This window comes from Aulonocara sp. 'chitande type north' Nkhata Bay, linkage group LG4 (genome assembly GCF_057382095.1).
Source record: "Aulonocara sp. 'chitande type north' Nkhata Bay isolate Kocher_YH1m ecotype deep benthic linkage group LG4, A_spYH_male_GT1.1, whole genome shotgun sequence".
NCBI lineage: Eukaryota > Metazoa > Chordata > Actinopteri > Cichliformes > Cichlidae > Aulonocara > Aulonocara sp. 'chitande type north' Nkhata Bay.
The window spans coordinates 13,625,673-13,650,368 of NC_141347.1; the positions used below are offsets into that span (position 1 = coordinate 13,625,673).

The following is a 24,696-nucleotide window of genomic DNA, read 5'->3' on the forward strand; positions in this document are numbered from 1 at the left end:
ATTTCAGCTACTGTGAGCTCCTAGAGTGACTCTTTAGTGTCAGGAGCTACAGTCACATACAATTAATTTTGTGTGTTGAAATCCTCTTCGTGGTCAAAGCGGTGCATATTAGGCCAGTCGAATCAAATTCAGTACATTTGTTTTTTTCAAATCAGTTGAAATTTATTTATTTAGTGCCAATAAAAAACAACAGCCATCTCAAGGCATTTTATATTTTAAGGCAAAGACCCTACAATAATACAGAGAAAACAAAAAAATAATCATATGATCCTCTTTGAGCAAGCACTTTGGCAAAGGACAAACTGTTATGACCAGTTCGGGGTGAGAGGAGTAAGACAGGACAAAAGACACAATGTGGAAGAGACAGCGATTAATAACCATCATTATTAGGCTTTTGAAATTAATCAGACAGACGGAAACAGGGCAAATGTGCTTCGACACATATCTTTCTTTATGGACCTTTTTCATTCTAATGGCACCATAGTTAAAGAAAAAAGATCATAATGTTCAGTAAGAGTTAAAACTGTCATCTCACCATACATTTCTGAAAGGTTTTTATGGACAACATGTCTAAAGGGAGGGAAGGACAATTTTCTCATAGACATCTAATTTGTAGACAAGAGTATTCTAGCCTCACATATAGTACTTGTACCCAATGATCCCTAGTTGAGCAGAGATAATGTCTGTGAAGGTTCTCAGTCATCCATGTCATTGTAGTCTAAGGAGCTTGGAAAGAAAAGCGTCTGGACTTCTTTAAGTTGCTCGAAGACGTTTCACAAGGTCAAATGGTCCCAGATTTAAACCCAGTGGGAGTATCCCCCCAAAGAGGGACAAAGGGACTCTCCACCATTTGACCTTAGAACTGAAGAAGCTTCTCGGATGAGAGGTGAAACGTCTTCGAGCAACTCAAAGAAGTCCAGAGGCTTTTCTTTCCAAGCTACTTAGACGAGCAGAGATAATATTATTATTACGAGGAAATCAGTCATATATATGTGTGTGTGGTGTGTGTTTGTCATTGTTCCATTAAGAAAATAAACAATTGATTTTACAGTTTATATTTATATTTTCTATTTTATTTTTCTCTGTTGCATATTCTGTAAATATTTTATTATGTGCATATAATCTGTTTCTCATTAAAATGTAATGAAAAACAGATTTTAAGAATTCAAAACAGTTGTAACTGTTTTTAATGTTTTGAATTCTTAAAATACATCAGCGATAATCTTTCCTGCATCCTTAGAAAAAAACTTCTGTCCAAAACCAATGATCAATAACCTAAGCAAACAATAAAATATTAAAATACCAAGTCAAAAATATGAACATTAAAATGATCCATTGTGGTGAAGACAGGAAGTTGTTCACAGTAGAACAAAAACATGAGTAACAGATGACAAACCTTTATGAAATTTAACACTAATGATGTCTAATTGAAGTTGGAGAACTACTTGGATTATTCAGAAATTTTAATTTTCCTTGTGTCATCAGTCAAAAATCATTTCTCACAGATCCAGGTCTTGGATACAGAAGATTGTGATCGTGTCCATTTTCCCTTAATTTCACAGCATACTGCAGAAAAACCATGAACAGGATCCTGCTGGCCTGGCGCCAAAAACCTGTTGGATAAAAAAAAATATTATATTAAACTAGACTAAAATCATGTCAATTGTCACATTTATATAACTATGACTCTCTATAAGCATTTTCCAGATTTCTGTCGCAATTGACCTGCTTTAGACTTTTCTCTGAGTATCATCATGTACATTAACAGTTTTCAAGTTTTTTATGAATATTAAATCTTCATACTCTTAAATCTTAGAATAAAACGAAGGCAGAGCTGACTCTCTGCTCTTTGAAAATATTTTCACAGCTGTTTACAGACATCGGTTTTAAATGTGGGTCATATATTTGTTTGCTGATGTAATGTATTGCCATGCTGTCTTCCAACACATGGTGGTATTAAATAATAACTTTTTGGTTTTGGTTTTAATTTAAAGGAAAATGTCTCACGCCTCTGTCAGCGGGGATCCATCCACCCATTCCCATTCATGTTCCCCAGTTTTACTTTTGTAACCGGCTGTCAGACCAATCCAGGAGTCTCCTCTCATATTCAGTTCAATAAATTCCTAATTGAAAACAGACATAAATATTTCGGCCAGTCATAATTCAGTACTTCTGTTGTTGTAATATCATGTTGTGAATTTGTCTGAAAGAAAAACTAAATGAGATGAAACATTTCAGTTCACTTCTCTGAAACATTTCAGTTCACTTCTCTTGTCCTTTATAGAATAGATAGATCAATAGACAGTAGATGGGCAGATGGTCAAAACACAGAACTTCTGGCAGTTGCATCAAACAAACACACCCACCTGTTCCTCTTTGTTGTTTATGATCACCAGATTGGCTCCTCTGGACTGACAGTCTGCCTTGCTGTCAGACCAAATTTTCCTCTCAGTGGATTTAAAGTAACAGCTCATTCAAAATTTGGCCCAATCGACAGGACACGTCACTTAAAGTCAGACACATGATACAAAAACAGAATTCACGTTTTTATCCTTCTATTGCTTGTGTGTGTTGTGACATGTGCAGGCTTGTGAACAGGAAGACTTGGTGAATCTTAATGACATCATTAAGTGAAAAAAAAACACCAGACTGTAAAAGTGCACTTGTCTCAATAGAGCTTCTATGAGGACAAAAAAGCCATAGCACTCTCTGTAGACAAAGAGAAGGTCATAGAAGCTCAGATAAATTATGAAAGCTCGTCATTCCTTTGGTCTGGAAAAAAACACATTTTGCCAACGTTTTGAGGCTGGGGTTCTGACATACTGTTGGACTTCAAACTCTGGTTGCACACATGAGTCTATTTATTCGATTCAATTCAATTCAATTTTATTTATATAGCGCCAAATCACAACAAAAGTCGCCTCAAGGCGCTTCATAGATACAGAGAAAAACCCAACAATCATATGACCCCCTATGAGCAAGCACTTTGGCAACAGTGGGAAGGAAAAACTCCCTTTTAACAGGAAGAAACCTCCGGCAGAACCAGGCTCAGGGAGGGGCGGCCATCTGCTGCGACCGGTTGGGGTGAGAGAAGGAAGACAGGATAAGAGAGACAGAGGTTAATAACAGATATGATTCAATGCAGAGAGGTCTATTAATACATATTTATCAAATTGTTGTTCCTCAGCTATTCCATCCTCAGGTCCTAAGCTTAGTAAGAGTTGACAAAAGCACAGACACTCTGTACTTAAGTAGAAATACACTACTTTTAACAAATACTCCAGTAAAAGTTGAATTACTGATTCAACTTCTTTACTCAAGTAAAAGTAAAAAAGTACAGTCTTTGAAATGTGTTCAAACTGAGAAAGTAAAAAGTAGCTCTTTAGAGGACATTTCTATTTTTGTGCAAAGCTAACTGAACCTTGTGTTATATTAACATAATGATAAAGTAATATCAATAGATAAGAATACAAACTTCAGTCTAACTTTTTAAAATTCTAATTATACTCAGCTTGAATCAGAAGAAAAAGAAAGAAAATTAAAACGATTTCCTCTAAACAGGAAAATTTGTACAATCAGGGATTAAAGTGGATTCACAAGTTTGAGGATCCCTAAAACTGGTTGTAATGGTTCAGTGTGGGGAAAAGAATCATAACTCATAATAATTTCTATTGAGAGCTCTAGTAGATTTTCTTAGTGTACAGTCTGCTCTTTATGGATGTACACAACTAAATTTAATCAGATGTCAGCAGATGTTTCATGAGTGTTCCTGGCTGATTTCCATCCTCTACAATGACAGTACACTGTTTATGCTCTTTTCTATTTAGTATAAAGTTGGTATGAAGGTGGAATTTAGTCAGTTGATCTCAGCATCATCACCTGAAATTCATATGGACTCTCTGCTACACTCGATGTAACCTGACTCTGACCATGAAACCACTGCCACTGTGCACCAGTCACACAGTGTTCTTTAAGTTAAATCCATCACAGTACAGACAACTAGCCTGTTTAAAAATGCCAGAGTGTTTCTTTAAATAACACAGTTAGTCTACCTCAGTTTGTTTTGCAGCATGTTTTACAATATGAAAAAAACACATGGTGTTAATAATGAAATCAAATGTTAAAATGATATTAAGGTGTGCAATGTGAAATTTGAATCTAGTGACCTCAGGGTTGGCACTGGCAACATTGATCAGTCACACTGATTTGTCACAGTACTGTGTCTGAAACCCAGCATATATGCTTCAGACTCTGGAATTATGTTCTTTTATTATTATCACCCTTGTCTCCAGGAGTGGCTTTTGATATTGGCGACATGGGCGGTTGCCCAGGGCAGCATCGTGGTGGGGGCAGCATCATGGCTGAGTCCAAATAAAGAAGTTGCTCGCACCCATGGTGCCCCGACATCATGCCAGTGCATTTTGGGGATTGCATGGGCACCGATCTGTTTTCAATTGCCCATTTGCGAGGAGTAAACGTGCCTTTACAAAAACAAAATAAAAACAAACCAAAAGGGCCGTCAACGTTAACGCTGTCATCACGATTAACGCAATTAAAAATTTTAATGCAATTAATCCATCTGGAGTGCAGAAGTACTTAAAATCCCTGAAAAGTCTGTCAACGCATTTGTTGTTTGTCCATTCTGTGGGTTGATTGTGTTAAGAAATATTTAGTCGGGTTAATCATGATGACGGTAATAACGCGTTAACGTTGACAGCCTACAACAAACACAAAAACTGAAGACATTATGATATAGACTTATAATAATTTTGGACCGATGTGTTTTCTAAATTCTTTCACACACATATACGAGAAAAGTGAGCGCGAGGGCCCTTGGTGTGCCTGCTTGCTGCTGTGCTGAAGTCTTACAACACAACCTGTCGAAAGGAGAGGGGGCATGCTGTTTCTAAATAGTGCACATTTCATTCATAATGTTGTTAATCCAAGCCCATTATATATTCATTGTTTCTCCTCGGTTGTGTAAAATCCTAGAAAAAAAAATTAATATACAAGGTGTAGGTCTATTAGTCTGTTAGTTTATGTTGTGGGGTTGAGTGTTGATACTGGAGTGCAAAATTACTGATGGAAGATGGACAAGAAAAGGTCAAAGCCATCAGGTTCTCAGTTTAGAAAAGAAGAGAAAAGTAGAGGAGAAACGGGCAAAAGATGCACGTAAGCAGATTTGGATGCCGGCAGGTGTCATGTCTCCTGAAACTAGGGTCAGGACTCTGCAGTCTATTTACACCTACAGGCCAGTGGACACTCTTTCAATGATGAGGATGTACACATCATCGACAGGGAGGAACACTGGTTTGAGCGCGGAGTCAAGGAGGCCATTTAGATGCAAAGGGAAAGACCATCTCTGAATTGAGTATCTTGTTTTGTTTCTTGTTTTGTTTTTCTTTTTGGTTAAGTTTCTTATTTCGAATTCCTTGTTTTTGATTTTGTTTCCTGTATAGATGTATTATTATGTCCAGCAAAAACGCTACCATTTTCTGTTAACTTCCTGTGTTTTAGACCTGCAATTTGGTCCTACATGCTGCCTGCCACACAGCATAGCCATGGCATGATTAGTGTGCTGGCAGCTGAGTGGTTGATTTTACACAGAAAGAGTACACTATATTACAAAAATATGAAGTGATTGCACAAAAAACACAACATGCAAGTAACACAGCTCCTGTGAATAATTCAGTAATGTGAAAAGAAAATCACCGTGCAGTACTTTTGCGTTAAAAGCACCATATGTATGAATGTTTTGGTCAATACTTGAACAGGGCTGTTGTAAGCTTCAGAGACACATATAAGACTGCAGTCTGGCTTCCTTGTCCCAGCGCTGTACAGTCATATTTTTTGGGGGGCGGAGGGGTGTGTGTGTTAAAAGATTTCTAGAAATGAGAGCGTGTCCATCAAATGTTGGATGGATACCATTTCACCTAATCACAGGTTTTCAACAGAAAGTTGTGCAATTATTTACAAAGCCCACATAATTTTCTGGACACTCCTCAGACTGCTTGTTGTTTAAGGAAGACTAAGAAAAAACTGTGAAGAAGGGGGGAAAAAATAACCAAAGTACTAAAGTGCTCCATAGTATAGTGGTTTACATCTTCACCTAATAAGCAAAAGATCCCCTGTTCAGTTCTCAGAAGAGACACAAATCCTTTTGGGGTTGTGTCGGGAAGGGCATTTTGTATAAAACAAAACAAATTGACAGTTGCTCCCCATCTGTTTGGGTTTTCAACTGCAACACATCATACTACAACTTTTTTAAATACACTATACTGCCAAAAGTAGTCAATTGCCTTCCTTCATATGGATATGGACTTGAATGATATCCCATTCTTAATCTACAGGGTCTAGTATGATTTTGGCCCACCCTTTGCAGCTACAAGAGTTTGAGGTTTGTTTGTTGTTTTTTTGGCTCACAGTGTCCACTCTTAATAACCCCAACGGCGTTCTTTTAGGTTGAGGTCGGGACTCTGTGCAGGCCAGTCAAATTCTTCCACACAAAAATTGCTCATCCATGTTTTTAGAGAATTTGCTCTATGTACTTTGGGTGCTGCCATCTTTTAACAAGAATGGATATCCCTAAGCTGTTCCAACAAAGTTGGTAGCATAAAATTGTCTAAAATATCTTTGGCATTGTGCTTAGTAATGTAATGCTTGGATCCAGGTTCTCGGCAATAGAAAACCATTCCATAAAGCTCTGTTCTTGAGCTAATCCAAAGGAAGCATGAAGTTTGAAAGTCTGTATTGATTAACTCTCCAGAAAGTTGGTGACCACTATGTGCCTCTAGTGTCCCTGCTCTGTGATTTTATGTGGTCTACCTCTTCAAGGCTGAATTTGTCATTCCTAATCACTTACACTTTGTTATAATCCCACTAACAGCTGACTGGAATATTAGGTAGCAAGGAAATTTCAAATGGACTTGTTGAACATGGTACCACGATGGAATTCACTGAGCTTCTGAAAGTGACCCATTCTCTGAAAACTGTTTGTAGAAGCAGTCTGCATGCTTCGGGGTTTGATTTTATACACCTGTGGCTATAAAAGCGATTGAAACACCTGAATTCAGTGAACACTTTTAGTAATAGTATATTACAACTGATATGCAGTCACTTCCATGACCTAAGAGGAAAATAGTTAATAAAACAAGTATAAAATACAATTCTGAGTACTGCTATATTTGCACATGAGGCACAACTTTCTTACCTAAAAGTTGGGTTTGCAGTTGGCTGTAATTGTTGCTCAGTTTGTTGTATTTGTTCTGCAGCTGCTCTTTTTCCAAAGTGACTGAAATATCTGCTTAGAAATAAAACAAAGCAAAAACGAAAAAAACATCTAAATATTCAACTTTATAAATACAGCCATATTTTTATTGTAAAAATCAGCATCACACTTTTTTTCCAAACTAATTTTGTTATTCATTGTTAAGTGACTAAGAACATTGGTTAGCATATGACTAATAACAAACATGGACAGGTCTATTAACAGCAGATTAGAATATTTAACATAGAGGATTAAACTATAACTTTAGAAAATATGGACAGATTAAACAGCAGAAAAAAACAGCTGCCACAGACAGACCATCTGTATCTCAAAAGGAAAAGTATAGTGTGTGTAGTATTAAGAAGAGATGTATGAATGATAATGGTGAGTTAGAAGATATATCAGTTTCACAGATTTGATTTTCATGAATCACAGGATGAACTGACTATAACTACAATTGCATTTCCATTTAAATAACAGTCTGATGTTGTTTGATGTTGCTAGTTCTAGCCTTATTCCTTCAGCTGCAGCTCCAATCTGAGGCTAAATGCTGTGAGAGCAAGCAAAGAGCAAACATTTAGACTATATCTAAGACCTACAGATCCTCCCATTAACAGCACACCAGTGCTTGTAGATGTTGATCAGGCATGGTCACGCTATTTCCCAGTGAACTGATTGCTCAGTAAGCAGTTGCATAGTATATAATGATCTCAAACCCCTGTAAGATCTCAAGCTTAGGACTAAACTTGAAAATAATGCTTTATGGTACAGGTCTCAGGAGTCAAATAAGGAAGATGGTTAGCTTAGCATTCTTTAGTGGGCTTACAACATTAAAATGACTGTAAAACGATGTATATGATGATATATAAGGAGAAGATATGCCTACTCTGGTTACATTGTCAATTAAAGAAAAAGAAAAAACCTCAGCAGTGGTCATATTGCAGAAGCAGTGTAACACACATGGGGAAACACTGTAGGGCGGTTGCTTTAAATGGAAATATGAAGTCAGAAGAGGAAGGAAAGAATAGCAGACTTGCAGCATCAAATAATGTTGCTTAAAAATATCTAATGTGGAAATAATACTGCCGTCGTTATTGGAATAAAATTCCTCACAGCGTGTCGTGATTCCAGCGAGAATCAGAAGATACAGCACTCCCAGGCACACTTTAAAAGCTCTGAAACAGCTTCTTTTCTTCTGTGTTTGTCCATCTATAAAGAAACCATTAAGCTTTGCTTGTTCCATATTCAGTTTTTCAGAAAAAACTGAATACTCAAACGTGTTTGAATCCATAAGAAAAGATTCATTCTTATATCTGGAGGAATAAATATATTTCAATAAATATTAACGTTAGCCCGCGACTTTGTTCTTGTTTTGAATTTTGGCCCACTGTGTATTTGAGTTTGACACCCCTGTTATAGAATCATCAAACCATTTGTTTCCACAGCATGATGCGTATCAGCAACATTCCTGTCCTAGCAGCTCTGTCTGAACATGCTGAGACCTGCTTCACTCAAACAGAAAAAAAATCTCACAGAATTTCCGAAGTCCATATGAGCCTGAGGAAAAAGAGAAATAGTGATGGACATGAAACAGAAGCTTAAATGCCTTCTAAGTTTTCTTTCTATTGAACAGCTGTAGATATTAAACATCTCATGAAAATGAAATGAAGTTGTAGTAAATATGTAAAAAAAAAAAAACCATCTCTATTTAATAAATGCAAGTTTACTATTTTTCTATTTACTCCCATGTCACGAACTCTTCCAGAGTCACATCTGTGGCAGCATTATTAATTCTTGTAATTTATTTGAAGGCATGCATATACGCACACATACACAAACACACAGGATCCGTTTCTGCACCATTTGTAAGAACTGAAATACGAGACCTTTAGCTCCACCTGCTGGTGTGTTCAGCTGCCTGTAACGTTAAAGTTCTGATGTAAAGAACAATATTTTCACCAAATGGAATAAAATGAAAGAACCAACTGAGAAGTAAACAAATAAAAAACAAAAAAACAAACGGGAAAGATGCGAGAATGAGAATATTGTCTGTAATGTGATGTTTGAATGTTTTTTCTGTTTTTTATTGTTTTGTTTTTTTTGTTTGTTTTTATGTTGGCTGATATGTGAGAATAACTAGTGGAGATCCTAACAGAAAATTAGGAACTTGCCTTCTATCAGGCAAGTTGTTTCTGGGATCTCCTGCGAGCCACTCACCCAGTTTGGGGAGCACTACACCGAGTGCCCCAATTACCACTGGGAACACTGGTGCCTTTTCCCTCCAATTCAATTCAATTCAATTTTATTTATATAGCGCCAAATCACAACAAAAGTTGCCTCAAGGCGCTTCATAGATACAGAGAAAAACCCAACAATCATATGACCCCCTATGAGCAAGCACTTTGGCAACAGTCTTCTTGAGCTCTTCTCTAAGCCCTTGCTATTACTCCAGCTTCTCGTGTTCATTTTTTGTGATTTTGCTGTCACTCGGTATAGCAACATCTGTCACTATAGCCATCTTCCTCAGCTTGCCCTCCACTACTACTTCCACTTGGTTAGGCATCACCAGTTTTTCTGTCTGTATTTAAAAGTCCCTCATGATCTCACTTTGAATATTTGTCACACTTAAATGTTTCAGATCAAATAGATCACAAAAGTTAACACCAAATGTAGTTTCTGAATTAAGATGTTTATTAACAATTGAAAAAAAAAAGGAAGCCTACATATTCCTGTGCGAAAAAGGGATTGCTCCCCCAACAATTAACTGTGGTGTTTCTTTGTGAAGCTGAGTTCTCTTTCTTCATTACTGTCACAACTGTTCTCAAGAAATCACTCAAACAGGACCTGCTTGTCAAAGTGCAATACCAATCCTCAAAAGCCAGACGTGATGCCGTGATTAAAGGAAACTCAGAAACAAATGAGAAACAAATCAAAAAAACATAATAATGCTTTAAATTTACTTTTACTTGGTTACTTTTTGACACTTTACAGAAAACAGTTTGTACCACTTTCCACAAGTCTATGAGTTCAGCAAAGCATCTTCAGTAGAGAGTCATTATATGTAAACAACTTGGGAAGGATTTTTCTGCTTTCATCAGTGTAGTACAGAATCTTGTTAATTCTGTGTTATTACAAGGAAAAAATAGCATCAGATGATGGAGCATGATTTATTTACACAGTTTAAAAAGATGTATCATTCATTTGTTTTAAACAGCTCTTTCTCAGCAGTTGTTCTTTCAGTGTCTCTTCTCCTAAAGTCTCCCTCCTCTCCAGTCAGCTGCCAGCTACAAGTTTCTACCCTGAGAGAGCCACGATCTTCAGGAGGAAAGATGGAAGGACATCCATGAATGTGTTTAAAGGAGAGATTTTCTATAACCATAATGTGACCTTCCAGACAGATTACAGTACCCCATGCTCCGTGTGAAAACAGAAAGGGGCTACTGTATAAAAATGGTTCTTAAAGAACCATTTTTAAAAAGGTTCTTTGAAAAACCATTAAAGGTGCCCCAAAGAACCATTTCTTGATGGTTCTTTGGGGCACCTTTAAAGGTTCTTCAATGAACCACTGAAAGAAATGGTTCTTCAAAGAACCATTGTTTGAAAGGTTCTTTGTGGCACCAAAAAAGGTTCTTCTATGGCATCAGTCTAAAGAACCACTTTTGGTTCCAGTTGGAACCTTTATTTTTCTGAGTGTAGTAAGAGAAAAAGTAACATGGCTTTCTTTTTCCAAGGTTACAACTCAGAATCTAACATGTGTCTGTTTTTACTTTCTCTTTGCAATTCTTCCCTCATTTTCTGTCCTCCAGGAGACTCCCTCCTCTCCAGTCAGCTGCCACGCAACAGGTTGCTATCCTCAAAGAGCCGTGATATTCTGGAGAAAGAATGGAAGGAGCTTCAGTGCTCTGCTGGGGTTATACAGTACTGTGAGATCTTTAAGCTAAGATGGGGCATGAATATGTAGGAGAACAATTCTTACATGTTAGAGAGACTCCAAGATTTTAAGGCGTAGTGCGAGTTCACATAAGCCAGATCACATTAATAAACAGGTCATCATTGAGTAAGAGAGAAATGTGGTATAGCTGGTGCCTCAGTTAGATTTGATATGGAAATACGCACTGGAAGAGACCAGAATACTTAAATCAGCCCTCACATTTTTCATTACTTTTACTTATTTTTTCCAGCCAAATGTTAAACATGAGGTAATTTTCTAATCAGATGTTATAGATGAGGTTTCCAGTGAATGTAAAGAGTAGAAATGCAAACCAGAATTTCACTGCTGCAATTGTCTGTAACTAACTGCATGCACTTCAGTAATTATTTAATTTATTTCTTTTTATATTCATACTAGAAAAAAAGCAATATCTGACTAATATTTCATATTATCTGTTCCATTGATATCGTACAGATAAAAATATTGGTAACAGCATTGTTTGTTTCTGTGGGTATGTTCTTGGTTAGCAGTTCTTGTCATTACCGCTTGATTATAGTACACCTGAACTATCCAGTGCTGGCTCTGCACTTAGGATGTATCATGATTTAATAGTTCGTTAGTTTTTATTTTCATGTGCTATGAAACAAGTGTGTGTTTCACTTTACATGTTTGAACCTTAGGGGTGACACAGCACTTTGTATTGCTAGAAAAACTTTTTAATTGTGGACCCTTTGCTGTCAACTATTTTAATGTTTGATATTGGCAGACCTTAAAGAGATCATAGTTTTGTTTTATGTATGGTAATGTTCAAAGTCTTTGGCCCCTCCACATATCTTTATATTTTGCTGGGCAAATTTGGTTACCAGGAACAGTAATTTCTTGACAAATGTGCAATCATACAGGTGTGGTGAAAAGTTTAGATTCACTCCTTATGGGTATGAGTGTTATGGGAATTTGGGTTTTTAATGATTTAGCTGAACTGTTTTTTTTTTTTTTTTTTACCTGAATGGTATGATTGTACAGTATTGTATCTTTAATGACTTTAAAAAGCAAGAATTGGGTGCACACGTTTTTAATTTATTGAGGAGAACAAACAGCTATATGGCAGCTGTGTCACTGACAACTGACAATCTAAATGTTCTTGCTTAACAATGACTGTAAAAAAATCAACATTGATCAGAAACTTTTATTCCTCATTTATGCAAACAGATTGAAAATTGGAATTATTTCAAATATACAGTTATGTTGTTTAAAAATGTTCAGTATAAATGAGTTTTTAGCTTCAGCCTAAACTGAAAATGTATACACAATCTGAAGACAAATAAAACAAAGCTCAAAATCAAGATCTTTTTTTAAATTTTTTGTTTTTTATTATTTGTTGGTAATAATTTCATGTGGTCTTTAGTGAACAGTTCCACAAGTTCTTGTTACTCTTCTGGGCTTTTAAATAAAGCGAGTAATCTTCTTTGTAACGCCAAGTAAACTTTAGCGTACACATGAAAACATCCTAGAGAAGATATTTGGTCTTCTCAATGGGGCCTTACTTTTGAAAATTCTGACAATCATTTTGTCAAGTCTTGGATTTCCATTATTCATAAACCCCAGGACATTGTCAGCACCTCTCCACTTTTCCCGGAGTTCATTGTATACTGTCACAGTGAGATCTTCCATGTTCTCCAAGGAGATTTCAAGATTTTGGGACACAATTTTAGCCCAGATCTTTTCGGTAAGCCTCTGTATAACTTCTTCAGCTGGACGCCATTTCTTCAACCCCTTTATGTTGCTCATTGCGTGCATAACCAGATCTCTGGCAAGGCGTTCCACAAGTTCTCTGTACTCGTCTCGGTTTTTAGATAAAGTGAGTATTCTTTTGGGTAATGCCAGCAGATGTCTGGTGAATGTTGGGACAGTAATATCATCCTCAAGCTCTTCCTTCAGACTTGAAATCAAATCTTTTTCCTTGCACTTATGCGCTCTACAAAGATTGGTGAAAATGGCTTTCGCCATACTGGGCAGCCTCTTTGGACATAGATCCAAATGTTTTCCCTCAATTTCAGGCCAGATTTTCTCAAGCAGACGATAACAGTTGGGAATCCTTGTGGAGTCTTTGTGTTTAGGGGAGACTTTGTTTAAGGCCCGTGAAACTACCAACTGAGTAAGTGCATAAACAAACATTTTTTCTGCAGACACATCATCAGATGCCAGACTGATGACAGAAGAAGAATCAACTTCTGACTCATGTACAGCTGGAATCACAGGCTTTTCCACGGGACAAGCTTCTATTTTGTCCCAGTGTTTTGTATCAGCTGTGGGCTTTTTCTCCATACAGCTTTTCTTTGGTTCTGCTGTGGCTTGGGATTGTGTGTCCACATGCTGAAGACTTGCACTGGCCTCTGTCTCCAGTTCCGGAGTTTCGGTTTTCTTATCATCACCACAGTTGTCTACAGATATTTCTGTAACCATGTCTTCCTTTGCTGGTGTTACCCCTGTTTTCTCATGGGAATCAGCGTCCACTGACTCAAGACACTCCTCTGTCAGTGTGGACACCGGAGCTCCCTTCTCCATGGTTGTCTCTGTTGCATCCACTAACATGGAGCAAAGTGATGTTGTGGCAGGTATGTCTGCTCCGGTGTCCACATGCTGAAGACTTGCACTGGCCCCTGTCTCCAGTTCCGGAGTTTCGGTTTTCTTATCATCACCACAGTTGTCTACAGATATTTCTGTAACCATGTCTTCCTTTGCTGGTGTTACCCCTGTTTTCTCATGGGAATCAGCGTCCACTGACTCAAGACACTCCTCTGTCTGTGTGGACACCGGAGCTCCCTTCTCCATGGTTGTCTCTGTTGCATCCACTAACATGGAGCAAAGTGATGTTGTGGCAGGTATGTCTGCTCTTTGTGAACTAAATGTGTTTAAATGTTGCTCGCTGTTCTGATGCATGAATGCGCTCTGAACTAAATCGCAGGTGTTTATGGAGTTCTGGAGTTCTATTTATAGGGTCGTGTCCTGTAGGCCCCGCCCACTGCCCTTTGATAATTGCCAAGCCCCGCCCACATCGAATGACTGTTGCCTAGCAATCGCTAGATGATAGTAGCACGGATGGGCACAGCCACTGTGACGTCATCCAGTGTTCTTTGATCAAAGAGAAGTAAGTGTTGGCTTTCTTGCTGCTCAGCAATTGATAACAAAGAACCTTGAAATGTGTTTTTAGCTAAACTTTGACACAGCTGCAGGACATATATATATACAAAGCGGGTGATCGTGGCTCAAGAGTTGGGAGTTCGCCTTGTAATCGGAAGGTTGCCAGTTCGAGCCCCGGCTTGGACAGTCTCGGTCGTTGTGTCCTTGGGCAAGATACTTCACCCGTTGCCTACTGGTGGTGGTCAGAGGGCCTGGTGGCGCCAGTGTCCGGCAGCCTCGCCTCTGTCAGTGCGCCCCAGGGTGGCTGTGGCTACAATGTAGCTTGCCATCACCAGTGTGTGAATGGGTGGATGACTGGATATGTAAAGCGCTTTGGGGTCCTTAGGGACTAGTAAAGCGCTATATAAATACAGGCCATTTACCATTTACATATACATATAGTAGCTTCTCATTAATATTAAGTAGCTTCTCATTGTTATTAATGTCCTGCAATAAATAGATAAATACAAAAAGGGTTTTAAAAAGTGTGTAAGAGCCAAAGTGAATGTTTCTGTTTTGTTTATTTATTGTGGTGGCACAGGTGTTTAGATTTTCCTGCACCTCAGGTGATCGCGTGTTATTTACGTGACACAGGCGTTCTCATCAGGGAGGAGGTGGCTCGGGTGTTCACCCACTATTTTCACAACAGTGATGTGTATATATGTGTGTTGTGGGTGCACAAGTATGCATATATGTCTGTAAATTGTATATCTTTTGACGTATTACTGGGGTTAAATAAATAAAAATTACATGCATTATGTAATGTAATTGTAATGAATTTCTGAGTGAAGAAAAAGTGTTGACTATTAATTACTAAATAGTGGAAAGGGGGTGGGATTAAATAAGCTTATGCTTCTTCCTCGTCCTTTTGAACATGTAAGTTACTTATAAATATTGTTGCTTTGTTTTCCTTTTGTTTGTTTGTCTCTTTTTTCCCCTGTTGTTTTTATTTAAACATGTTTAAAATAAAGATTCAATACAAATACAAATGCTCACAAATGATGTAAGTTAATACATGCGCTATTTGTTTTGATTGAAAGCAAACGTTTATTGTTTAAGTTTTAAATAAATACGTGAAACACAAGTGGGACTTAGTATGGCTTATTGGAGACGCGTCACAGTACAGAAACAAACTCAGCCGGCAGCGGCTTTATTTGTGGATAGAAGTCGCAACAATGGGTTAAGATATTTTCAAGATTTAAATTTAATTGCAGGTCGGCGTCCATGCGTCTGTGATGTCTGAGCGGACGATGCTTGGACCGACGCGGGACAGCAGCTCCTCAAACTGGGCGAGGGACAGACGGTGGTACCGCTGAAAGTGGCCGTCAGCCAGACGCATCTCCTGGAGCAAGTGGTGAAACTCACCAAACTGCTCACACTCGTGGAGGACCTGATGGACCCAGGTACGGTCAGGATGTCCTTTACGCCGCTGCTCTGCTCTCCACAGTAAATAGAGAAGGGAGACTCTCTCTTCAAACGCTAGATCGACAGCTGCCATCTTGCAAACATACCGTCTGGCACTACTTCCTCCCACATTTCTGGTTCACGTACGTGAAAATTGCATATTTTAACACTAGGAGTCCCAGGCTTCTACCTTTCTACCTTTAAAACCCGGAGAGCAGCCAAATGGCTGGTAGGCTTTTAGCTAAGCTTTAGCTTCAGCCAAGTGGAAGCTAAATTGGCTAGTCATTCATATGTAAATTAGGTTGCTACCTGGGAATTCTGGAGGGAGGGGAGTGGGGGTGTGTGATTGAGGGGGTGGGGGAGCTGCAAAAAGCTGTGAACTTCCTTTTGTGTTTCATCTTGATGCATTCTCAATCATCCAGGGAAATAAATCTCCAAAAGTCACCAACTGAGTGTTTCAGTTTGCCATCTTAGGGAGAAATCAACACACCTTATATATATATGTGTATATATATATATGTGTGTATATATATATATATATATATATATGTATGTGTGTATATATATATATATATATATATATATATATATATATATATATATATATATTAAGTAGCTTCTCATTATTATTAATGTCCTGCAGCTGTGTCAAAGTTTAGCTAAAAACACATTTCAAGGTTCTTTGTTATCAATTGCTGAGCAGCAAGAAAGCCAACACTTACTTCTCTTTGATCAAGAACACTGGATGACGTCACAGTGGCTGTGCCCATCCGTGCTACTATCATCTAGCGATTGCTAGGCAACAGTCATTCGATGTGGGCGGGGCTTGGCAATTATCAAAGGGCAGTGGGCGGGGCCTACAGGACACGACCCTATAAATAAAACTCCAGAACTCCATAAACACCTGCGATTTAGTTCAGAGCGCATTCATGCATCAGAACAGCGAGCAACATTTAAACACATTTAGTTCACAAAGAGCAGACATACCTGCCACAACATCACTTTGCTCCATGTTAGTGGATGCAACAGAGACAACCATGGAGAAGGGAGCTCCGGTGTCCACACAGACAGAGGAGTGTCTTGAGTCAGTGGACGCTGATTCCCATGAGAAAACAGGGGTAACACCAGCAAAGAAAGACATGGTTACAGAAATATCTGTAGACAACTGTGGTGATGATAAGAAAACCGAAACTCCGGAACTGGAGACAGGGGCCAGTGCAAGTCTTCAGCATGTGGACACCGGAGCAGACATACCTGCCACAACATCACTTTGCTCCATGTTAGTGGATGCAACAGAGACAACCATGGAGAAGGGAGCTCCGGTGTCCACACTGACAGAGGAGTGTCTTGAGTCAGTGGACGCTGATTCCCATGAGAAAACAGGGGTAACACCAGCAAAGGAAGACATAGTTACAGAAATATCTGTAGACAACTGTGGTGATGATAAGAAAACCGAAACTCCGGAACTGGAGACAGAGGCCAGTGCAAGTCTTCAGCATGTGGACACACAATCCCAAGCCACAGCAGAACCAAAGAAAAGCTGTATGGAGAAAAAGCCCACAGCTGATACAAAACACTGGGACAAAATAGAAGCTTGTCCCGTGGAAAAGCCTGTGATTCCAGCTGTACATGAGTCAGAAGTTGATTCTTCTTCTGTCATCAGTCTGGCATCTGATGATGTGTCTGCAGAAAAAATGTTTGTTTATGCACTTACTCAGTTGGTAGTTTCACGGGCCTTAGAGAAAGTCTCCTCTAAACACAAAGACTCCACAAGGATTCCCAACTGTTATCGTCTGCTTGAGAAAATCTGGCCTGAAATTGAGGGAAAACATTTGGATCTATGTCCAAAGAGGCTGCCCAGTATGGCGAAAGCCATTTTCACCAATCTTTGTAAAGTGCATAAGTGCAAGGAAAAAGATTTGATTTCAAGTCTGAAGGAAGAGCTTGAGGATGATATTACTGTCCCAACATTCACCAGACATCTGCTGGCATTACCCAAAAGAATACTCACTTTATCTAAAAACCGAGACGAGTACAGAGAACTTGTGGAACGCCTTGCCAGAGATCTGGTTATGCACGCAATGAGCAATACAAATGAAGCAGGGAAATTGCCTCTAGGGGCTGATGAAGCCATTAAACAGAGGCTTGCCCAAAAAGTCTGGGCTAAAATTGTGTCCAAAAAGCTCAAAATCTCCTTGGAGGACATTGAAGAGGTCAGCGTGGCAGTATACAGTGAACTCCAGGATAAGTGGAAATATCCAAACACTGTCATGCAGTTAATGAAAATTGGCCACCGAAATGTTGACAAAGAGATTGTCAAAAGTTTCATAAGAAATGCACCATTTAAGAGACCAAATATCTTCTCTAGGATGTTTTCATGTGTACGCTAAAGTTTACCTGACACATGGTGGCGTTACAAAGAAGATTACTCACTTTATTTAAAAGCCCAGAAGAGTAACAAGAACTTGTGGAACTGTTCACTAAAGACCACATGAAATTATTACCAACAAATAATAAAAAACAAAAAATTTAAAAAAAGATCTTGATTTTGAGCTTTGTTTTATTTGTCTTCAGATTGTGTATACATTTTCAGTTTAGGCTGAAGCTAAAAACTCATTTATAGTGAACAGTTTTAAACAACATAACTGTATATTTGAAATAATTCCAATTTTCAATCTGTTTGCATAAATGAGGAATAAAAGTTTCTGATCAATGTTGATTTTTTTACAGTCATTGTTAAGCAAGAACATTTAAATTGTCAGTTGTCAGTGACACAGCTGCCATATAGCTGTTTGTTCTCCTCAGTAAATTAAAAACGTGTGCACCCAATTCTTACTTTTTAAAGTCATTAAAGATACAATACTGTACAATCATACCATTCAGGTAAAAAAAAACAAAAAACAGTTCAGCTAAATCATTAAAAACCCAAATTCCCATAACACTCATACCCATAAGGAGTGAATCTAAACTTTTCACCACACCTGTATGATTGCACATTTGTCAAGAAATTACTGTTCCTGGTAACCAAATTTGCCCAGCAAAATATAAAGATATGTGTCAGGATGAGGGAAACGCCTGCAGCAGCCGCTGTTTTGGGCCCATCCTTTAAGGAACTGCTATCTTTTCCTGTCTACAGTTTTATTTTGTGAGACGGTTTATAATTGTTGTGCCCAAGTAGTCGGGCTTTCGTGATCCCCTGCCCGTGCGTTTTGATGGTTGTTTACAGCGATGTTTGACTTGTTTCAGTCGCCACAGAACTATTCTACATTCCTTTTTGGAGTGCGCTGGGATCAAATATCACAACAACTACATTTGGCTCAGGCAGCAGTTCACCTGTGGGGGTGCAAATTACTAGGATTGTATACTTTTTTCTGTTTAATACTTTTTTGTGTATTTTGTTTGACTGTGTGTGGTGTTAAGTGCCCTTGTAGGTTTTTGTGACTTTTAATGTTTTTTTTTTATTTGTTTGTTTGTTTGTTTTGGTTTTTAATAGTAGCCCGGATAGATTTGAAAGGCGTTTTCGTGTGTGAAAACGCTCCGCGTCCACAGTAGCGTTTTCAGTCATTTTCACAGAGTTGTGCGTCCACATTGAAACAGCCGAAAACGCTGACGTTCCAGTACTGCTCATATGTGAAACCCAAGATGATTTGACCTGCCTCATTTCTGTCTGCCGCTTATTTACTTTCCGGCTTTTTGAAACGTCGCAGCAAAATGTTGAGGAAAAGCACCAAGTTTTTTAAATGGAATAACAATGAGGTACAGTTGTTGCTGCGAGTAACACAAAAGTACAAAGTTGCAAAAGCGAGTGAAAGTTAAAGAATTTGAAGAAAAGCTATTTGGAGCATGTACAGACTGATATTAATCTTTAATAGGCTGTCAAAATTGAGAGCAAACAAAACCACTGCTGTATAATGCCCTCCGCTATCTTAGGCTACGTTCACACCGCAGGTCTTAATGCTCAATTCCGATTTTTTGATCAAATCCAATTTTTTTTGTCTGCTTGTTCACACTACAAATAAAATGCGACAGCAAACGTGCTCTAGTGTGAACGCTCGATGCGGCCCGCATGCGCAAAAGAAGATGTCATACACAACGCGCTCTGTTTAGACCCAAAGCTTTAAGTTATTTTTATTATTTACATAATAATATAGATCCTAATAATGATCCTTATTGCTGTTTTAGAGAGGAGCGGTGCTTCAAAGGATAGTTGCAGATTTCTGTCAGAATCTGCAGATTATGCAGTACAAATAAAATGTTCACGTTGTCTTTCCAACAGTTTCACTAACATCTACACGGGATGGCCAGGAAGCGTTCGCGATGTCTTCTCGGGCGCTTCCCCGGCGCTGATAATTGGCGTCTGTCTTGTGTCAGTGACGTAAAAGACGGATTTAATGCGACATGACCGTTCAAACAGCAGTCGCTTTCTAAAACATCAGATATGTATCGGATTCAGTACCACATACGAAAGTGACCCAAATCGGATTTGAAAATATCGGATTTGTGCCGTTCACACTGTCATACCATGATCGGATATGGGTGGCATAGGGTCAAAAAAAATCGGATTTGATGCGCTTTGCCTGCAGTGTGAACGTAGCCTTAGTTTAATTGATCACATGACTGCATCATGCGTCATCGTTTTAGAAAGTCTCCATTTTCGCTGTCCACACTGCCACGGAAAGCACCCTTTTGAAATGTATGTGTTTTCAAAACGCTGTGTTTTCCATCTGTGAAAACGCCATCTCAGTGTGGATGGGAGGCCAAAACGGAGAGAAAAGGATGCGTTTTCAAACGAAAAGCCTTAGGCTTTGTCCACACATCCACATGTACCCGGGTATTTTTGAAAACCCATATTTTTGCACCTTTAGTCCACACGTAAATGGCGTTTTTGGTCACTGAAAACTGAGATTTTTGAAACCACCTGCCAGGGTGGAGATTTTCGAAAACTCCGTTCCTCCAGACAAGCGCAGCGTCAAATGTGTGTGCCTTTTTTGACGTCACACTGTGCGCTATGTTATTGTTTCGGTGAAATGGGATGCCAATGTTCACATTTTGGACAGAGAGGACAGATGGTTTGAAAGAGGAGTGAAAGAAGCCATTTACGTTCACTGTGAGCGAACGTCTTTGAACAGAGGGTGGTTTACGACACCAACTGTCTGCCATCTATAATCCAGTTTTGAGTTCCCTCCCCCAGACGCCTTAACGCCCACTCACTTCCTGGGCATGATAAGGTGGTGCCAGGTTTCACAATGAGCTCACCTGAAACCCTGGCTGATTGGGACCCACACCCATTTTCACACCATGATTAGAGGATCATCGGGGGGTCCTTTTGTCCCTCTTTGGGGGGATACTCCCACTGGGTTTAAATCTGGGACTTTCCGCCATTTGACCTTAGAACTGAAGAAGCTTCTAGGATGAGAGGTGAAATGTCTTCAAGCAGCTTAAAGAAGTCCAGACGCTTTTCTTTGCAAGCTCCTTTGACTACGATGACCTGGATGACTGAGAACCTTCACAGACAAATATGGCATATACATTTTTTTTATACAAGTCCCACAATCATATACATCATCTGCATCAATGTGGAAATCTTTTTAACCCTTTGGGTTATTTTTTGGTTCTGGGATCCTCATGTTAGGACTAGAGATGGCACAATACCACTTTTTTATGTCCGATACTGATATTATAAATTTGGATATCGGCAGATACCGATATGAATCCAATATAGTGTGTTTTATAATCAATACAACTGTTTTTTTAATATCTTGCTGCATTTTGTATGGGTCCAAACTCAAGTTTAAAAAAAACACTAATGCTATTTTGTTATACCTGTATGCAAAAAATACACTGCACCGAAAATATTTCATAGTTCAGCAAAACTGATGAATCTAATAAACTTAAACCTACTCCATCCTCCCTATTCTGGTATTTAAAAGAGTAAGCAACCTAACTAATAGGGTTGCAAACTCCCAGCAAAAAATAAATATAAAAGGGAACCACCCCCCACCTCATGATGCTTAATCGACGTAATCAACTTTAATTTGATGCAGTGTGAAAAAAATGCACAGAAATCAATTATTTTTCTACAATATTTAAATAGATTCAACATCTTTCTTCAACAGAATTGCAGAATGCACAGGTGGTACCTTCCCAAAGGAAAAAGTACTATAGCTTACAAGGGTATATTAGACTTAATAGTTACTATATACAGTAATGGTCTTCTATACTTTTTACATCAAATTAAAATTTTGGGTGTAAGATTCAGATAATTATTTATTAAAAGCCAGACATTTTAAAAGAGAATAAGAAAGAAAAGTATATATTTGTGCCCCCCTTTTCCCTGTTCATGCCCTATCGGCCCCCCTGGCTAAACTTTGCTAGATCCGCCCCTGCACAGTTACCAGCCGTCAGCTACATAGAAAAAGATCCTGGTTTAGAAAGTAATGTTAAATAAATTCTAACAACAGATTATCTTTTTTTTCTTTTTTTTTTTTTTATGTTATTACCACCACAAGTCTGAAGTGGCAGTCCTGTTTCTTCTATGCTTTTTTTTTTTTTTTAAATGACATCAGAAACAGCAGTATGCGACATTACGTGATGGCAGAGCTTCAGTTCATCCTTTGTCAAAAAAAAAACAAAACAACAGATTATCAAGCTTAAACATGCTGCTGTTGTTCAGCCGCTTGTTTCCTCTTTCTGGCACGAACAAACAAGAGAGACGGACTCGCGACAGAAAAGCCGATCAGCTGATCATTAATCAGTTTCATGATTTAAGTAGCAGCAGGAGAGGGAGGGGGAGAGAAGAGGCAGTCGCTCCATATATCGGTTGATAAGCTTAACGCTGGAATGCTTTACAAACATTCAGAGATGAACTTACACACTTGCTTTACTTCTCTCTGGGATCACTTTCTTGGAGATGAAATGCCGGTTTGGTGGCGAGGCTCCAAATGCTCAACCAGACCGTGACAGGTCCCGCACGCCACAGCCGCTCTATCACTTGATGCATACTGCTCCGACGTGCTACGGTTATGAGCCGAGTTACGCCAGGTCGCAAGTTTTGTGAGGTGCTTTTTTGATATTTAATGGATCGGATTACATTTTTTATTTCTCTCCGATATTCGATCCAGTAATTTAGGTCAGTATCGGACCGTCCATCTCTAGTTAGGACCTATGAAACACATCGTGCAGACTCTTGGATGTTAGAAGACAACTGATGCTGCTCATGAATAAGACTAAAGGTAGGAAGGTGTCCTTTATAACTAAACCTTAAGTTTTATATCATAGTTTATAATATAGCACGTGTATTTCAGTAATAGCTTCTTTATTTCAGTATAGTGGTGTGCGACTCTTACCAGTTTGTCCTTGAAAAATCCACACGAGTCCAGATTTCCGAGGACATGGCACGTGGAGTCTGATACTCCTATAAGTTATCCAAGTCATCCAATTCTTTTGTAATGGAAAAACAAACATTCATGTCTCCGGTAAGTTATCTCAGGGACAACTGTTTAATTCATAGCAGCTTCTGCAGTAACCATGGTAACCACGGACACTGAGCGGATGGTCCGATGCAGGTCAGACTTTGGGAAGTTATCCTTCAAGTTTCTGAAAAAAAGGCTCCTCAGCTGTGCGGCTGTTTGTCAGAATATGTTTTATATGAGCAGCGTGTGATGCTCACTTCACTGAATGAAGAGCAAACAGTTAGTTGCATTGTTACGAGAACATGCGCGTATTAATTTCATGATTTATTAAATGTATAAATGTTAATATAGCTACATGCAAAGAAATCAAACGGTGTCCATAAATTATGTTTAATTTTTACATTTTTTGAGTTAATCTGAAATCATACAGTTAATCTGTATGATTTCAGATTAACTCAAATAGATTTTTACAATTTTGTTAGATTTCAGTTATACACTCAGACAGATTGCAGTCAGTGGAATTTAAAAGAGTTAAAATGATATTTTGTATCTGCAAAACAATACATTTATTTGATTTATTTTTAGTCTAGCACTGAAATTTAGAATTCAGCAATACACAGAGCTCAGCTTTATTTGGAAGGTTATTACATTTGCAGTGGATTTAAGAATTTGGGATCCCAGGTGGTTGATATTGTACAACAACAAAAACACGTGTAAATCACGCAAAAGGAAAGCAACACTGCCCTCTCCTGGTTAAATTAAAGTTATACACAATGACTATTTTTGGGTCAGAGAGAGAGAGGGCGCGATTGTGACGTGTACGCCACAACGTTTGATTTCTTTTTTTTTTTATTATGTTTTTATTTTTGTTATATGCTATGTTTGTATTTCCAAGAAGTCTAGATCCCTAAATTCACTAAATTACATTTTCTGCCATCTGATTGGCTGATTACATATTTGTGTTAATAAGCAGTTGAACAGGTGTACCTATTAAACTGGCCAGAGAGTATAGGCCTTGAATTTGGTTATGAATCTTTCAGTCCATTTTTTTCTTTCTTTCTGCTATTCCTCTGCTGAGAGAAGCTGTAGAAGTGGAGGGTTTTATTATCATTCAAATGTCTCAGTGAATACAGAAGAAAAAAATGACCACGAAGCAAGAAAGCAAGAGACAAGGCTAATCAAAAAGGTATTGGGTGAAGCACGTGCTTATTATGCCAACCCTTTTAACAAAAGATAATTTAGCAAGCAGCTCATTTACATATACATATTTTTTTCTTAATAAATAAATAAATTTAGGTATGTATTGATATGTGCTGGCTGCACAATGATAACCTCCAATTATTAAATCAATAGTATTAATACCAACATTGGTATTGGTCAGTAATAGCGTGGTTAAATCAATTCTCAGTCAATTTTCTCTTTTACGTTCAGAAGACTGTTTCAGTTTCATCAAAGATGTGTCTGATATGTCTGTGAAAGCAGCTTAACCATAACTGCTTTGC

The 24,696-nt window shown here is 38.4% G+C and overlaps 2 protein-coding genes and 1 long non-coding RNA gene across 5 annotated transcripts; 1 reads left to right on the forward strand and 2 right to left on the reverse strand.

Moving 5' to 3' along the window:
• Window positions 1-1,098: 1,098 nt before the first annotated feature.
• On the reverse strand, window positions 1,099-23,431 carry LOC147332154 (uncharacterized). Of its 3 annotated transcripts, none has more exons than XR_015128780.1 (4): window positions 23,129-23,431; window positions 11,035-11,138; window positions 7,211-7,303; window positions 1,099-1,613 (listed from the first exon to the last, which is right to left on the reverse strand). It is a non-coding gene; the product is annotated as an uncharacterized LOC147332154 (long non-coding RNA). The 3 variants fall into 3 exon arrangements; XR_015128779.1 differs by having other exon boundaries at window positions 1,102-1,613; window positions 7,211-7,300; window positions 23,129-23,426; XR_015128778.1 differs by lacking the exon at window positions 11,035-11,138 and having other exon boundaries at window positions 1,416-1,613; window positions 7,211-7,300; window positions 23,129-23,394.
• Window positions 12,582-14,193, reverse strand: LOC147332155 (uncharacterized). The gene has a single exon (XM_086288570.1). It carries the CDS (start codon window positions 14,136-14,138, stop codon window positions 12,684-12,686), a length of 1,455 nt encoding a protein of 484 aa, XP_086144696.1. The 5' UTR covers window positions 14,139-14,193; the 3' UTR covers window positions 12,582-12,683.
• LOC147332156 (uncharacterized) lies at window positions 16,698-18,290 on the forward strand. The gene has a single exon (XM_086290566.1). It carries the CDS (start codon window positions 16,712-16,714, stop codon window positions 18,170-18,172), a length of 1,461 nt encoding a protein of 486 aa, XP_086146692.1. The 5' UTR covers window positions 16,698-16,711; the 3' UTR covers window positions 18,173-18,290.
• Window positions 23,432-24,696: the final 1,265 nt, after the last annotated feature.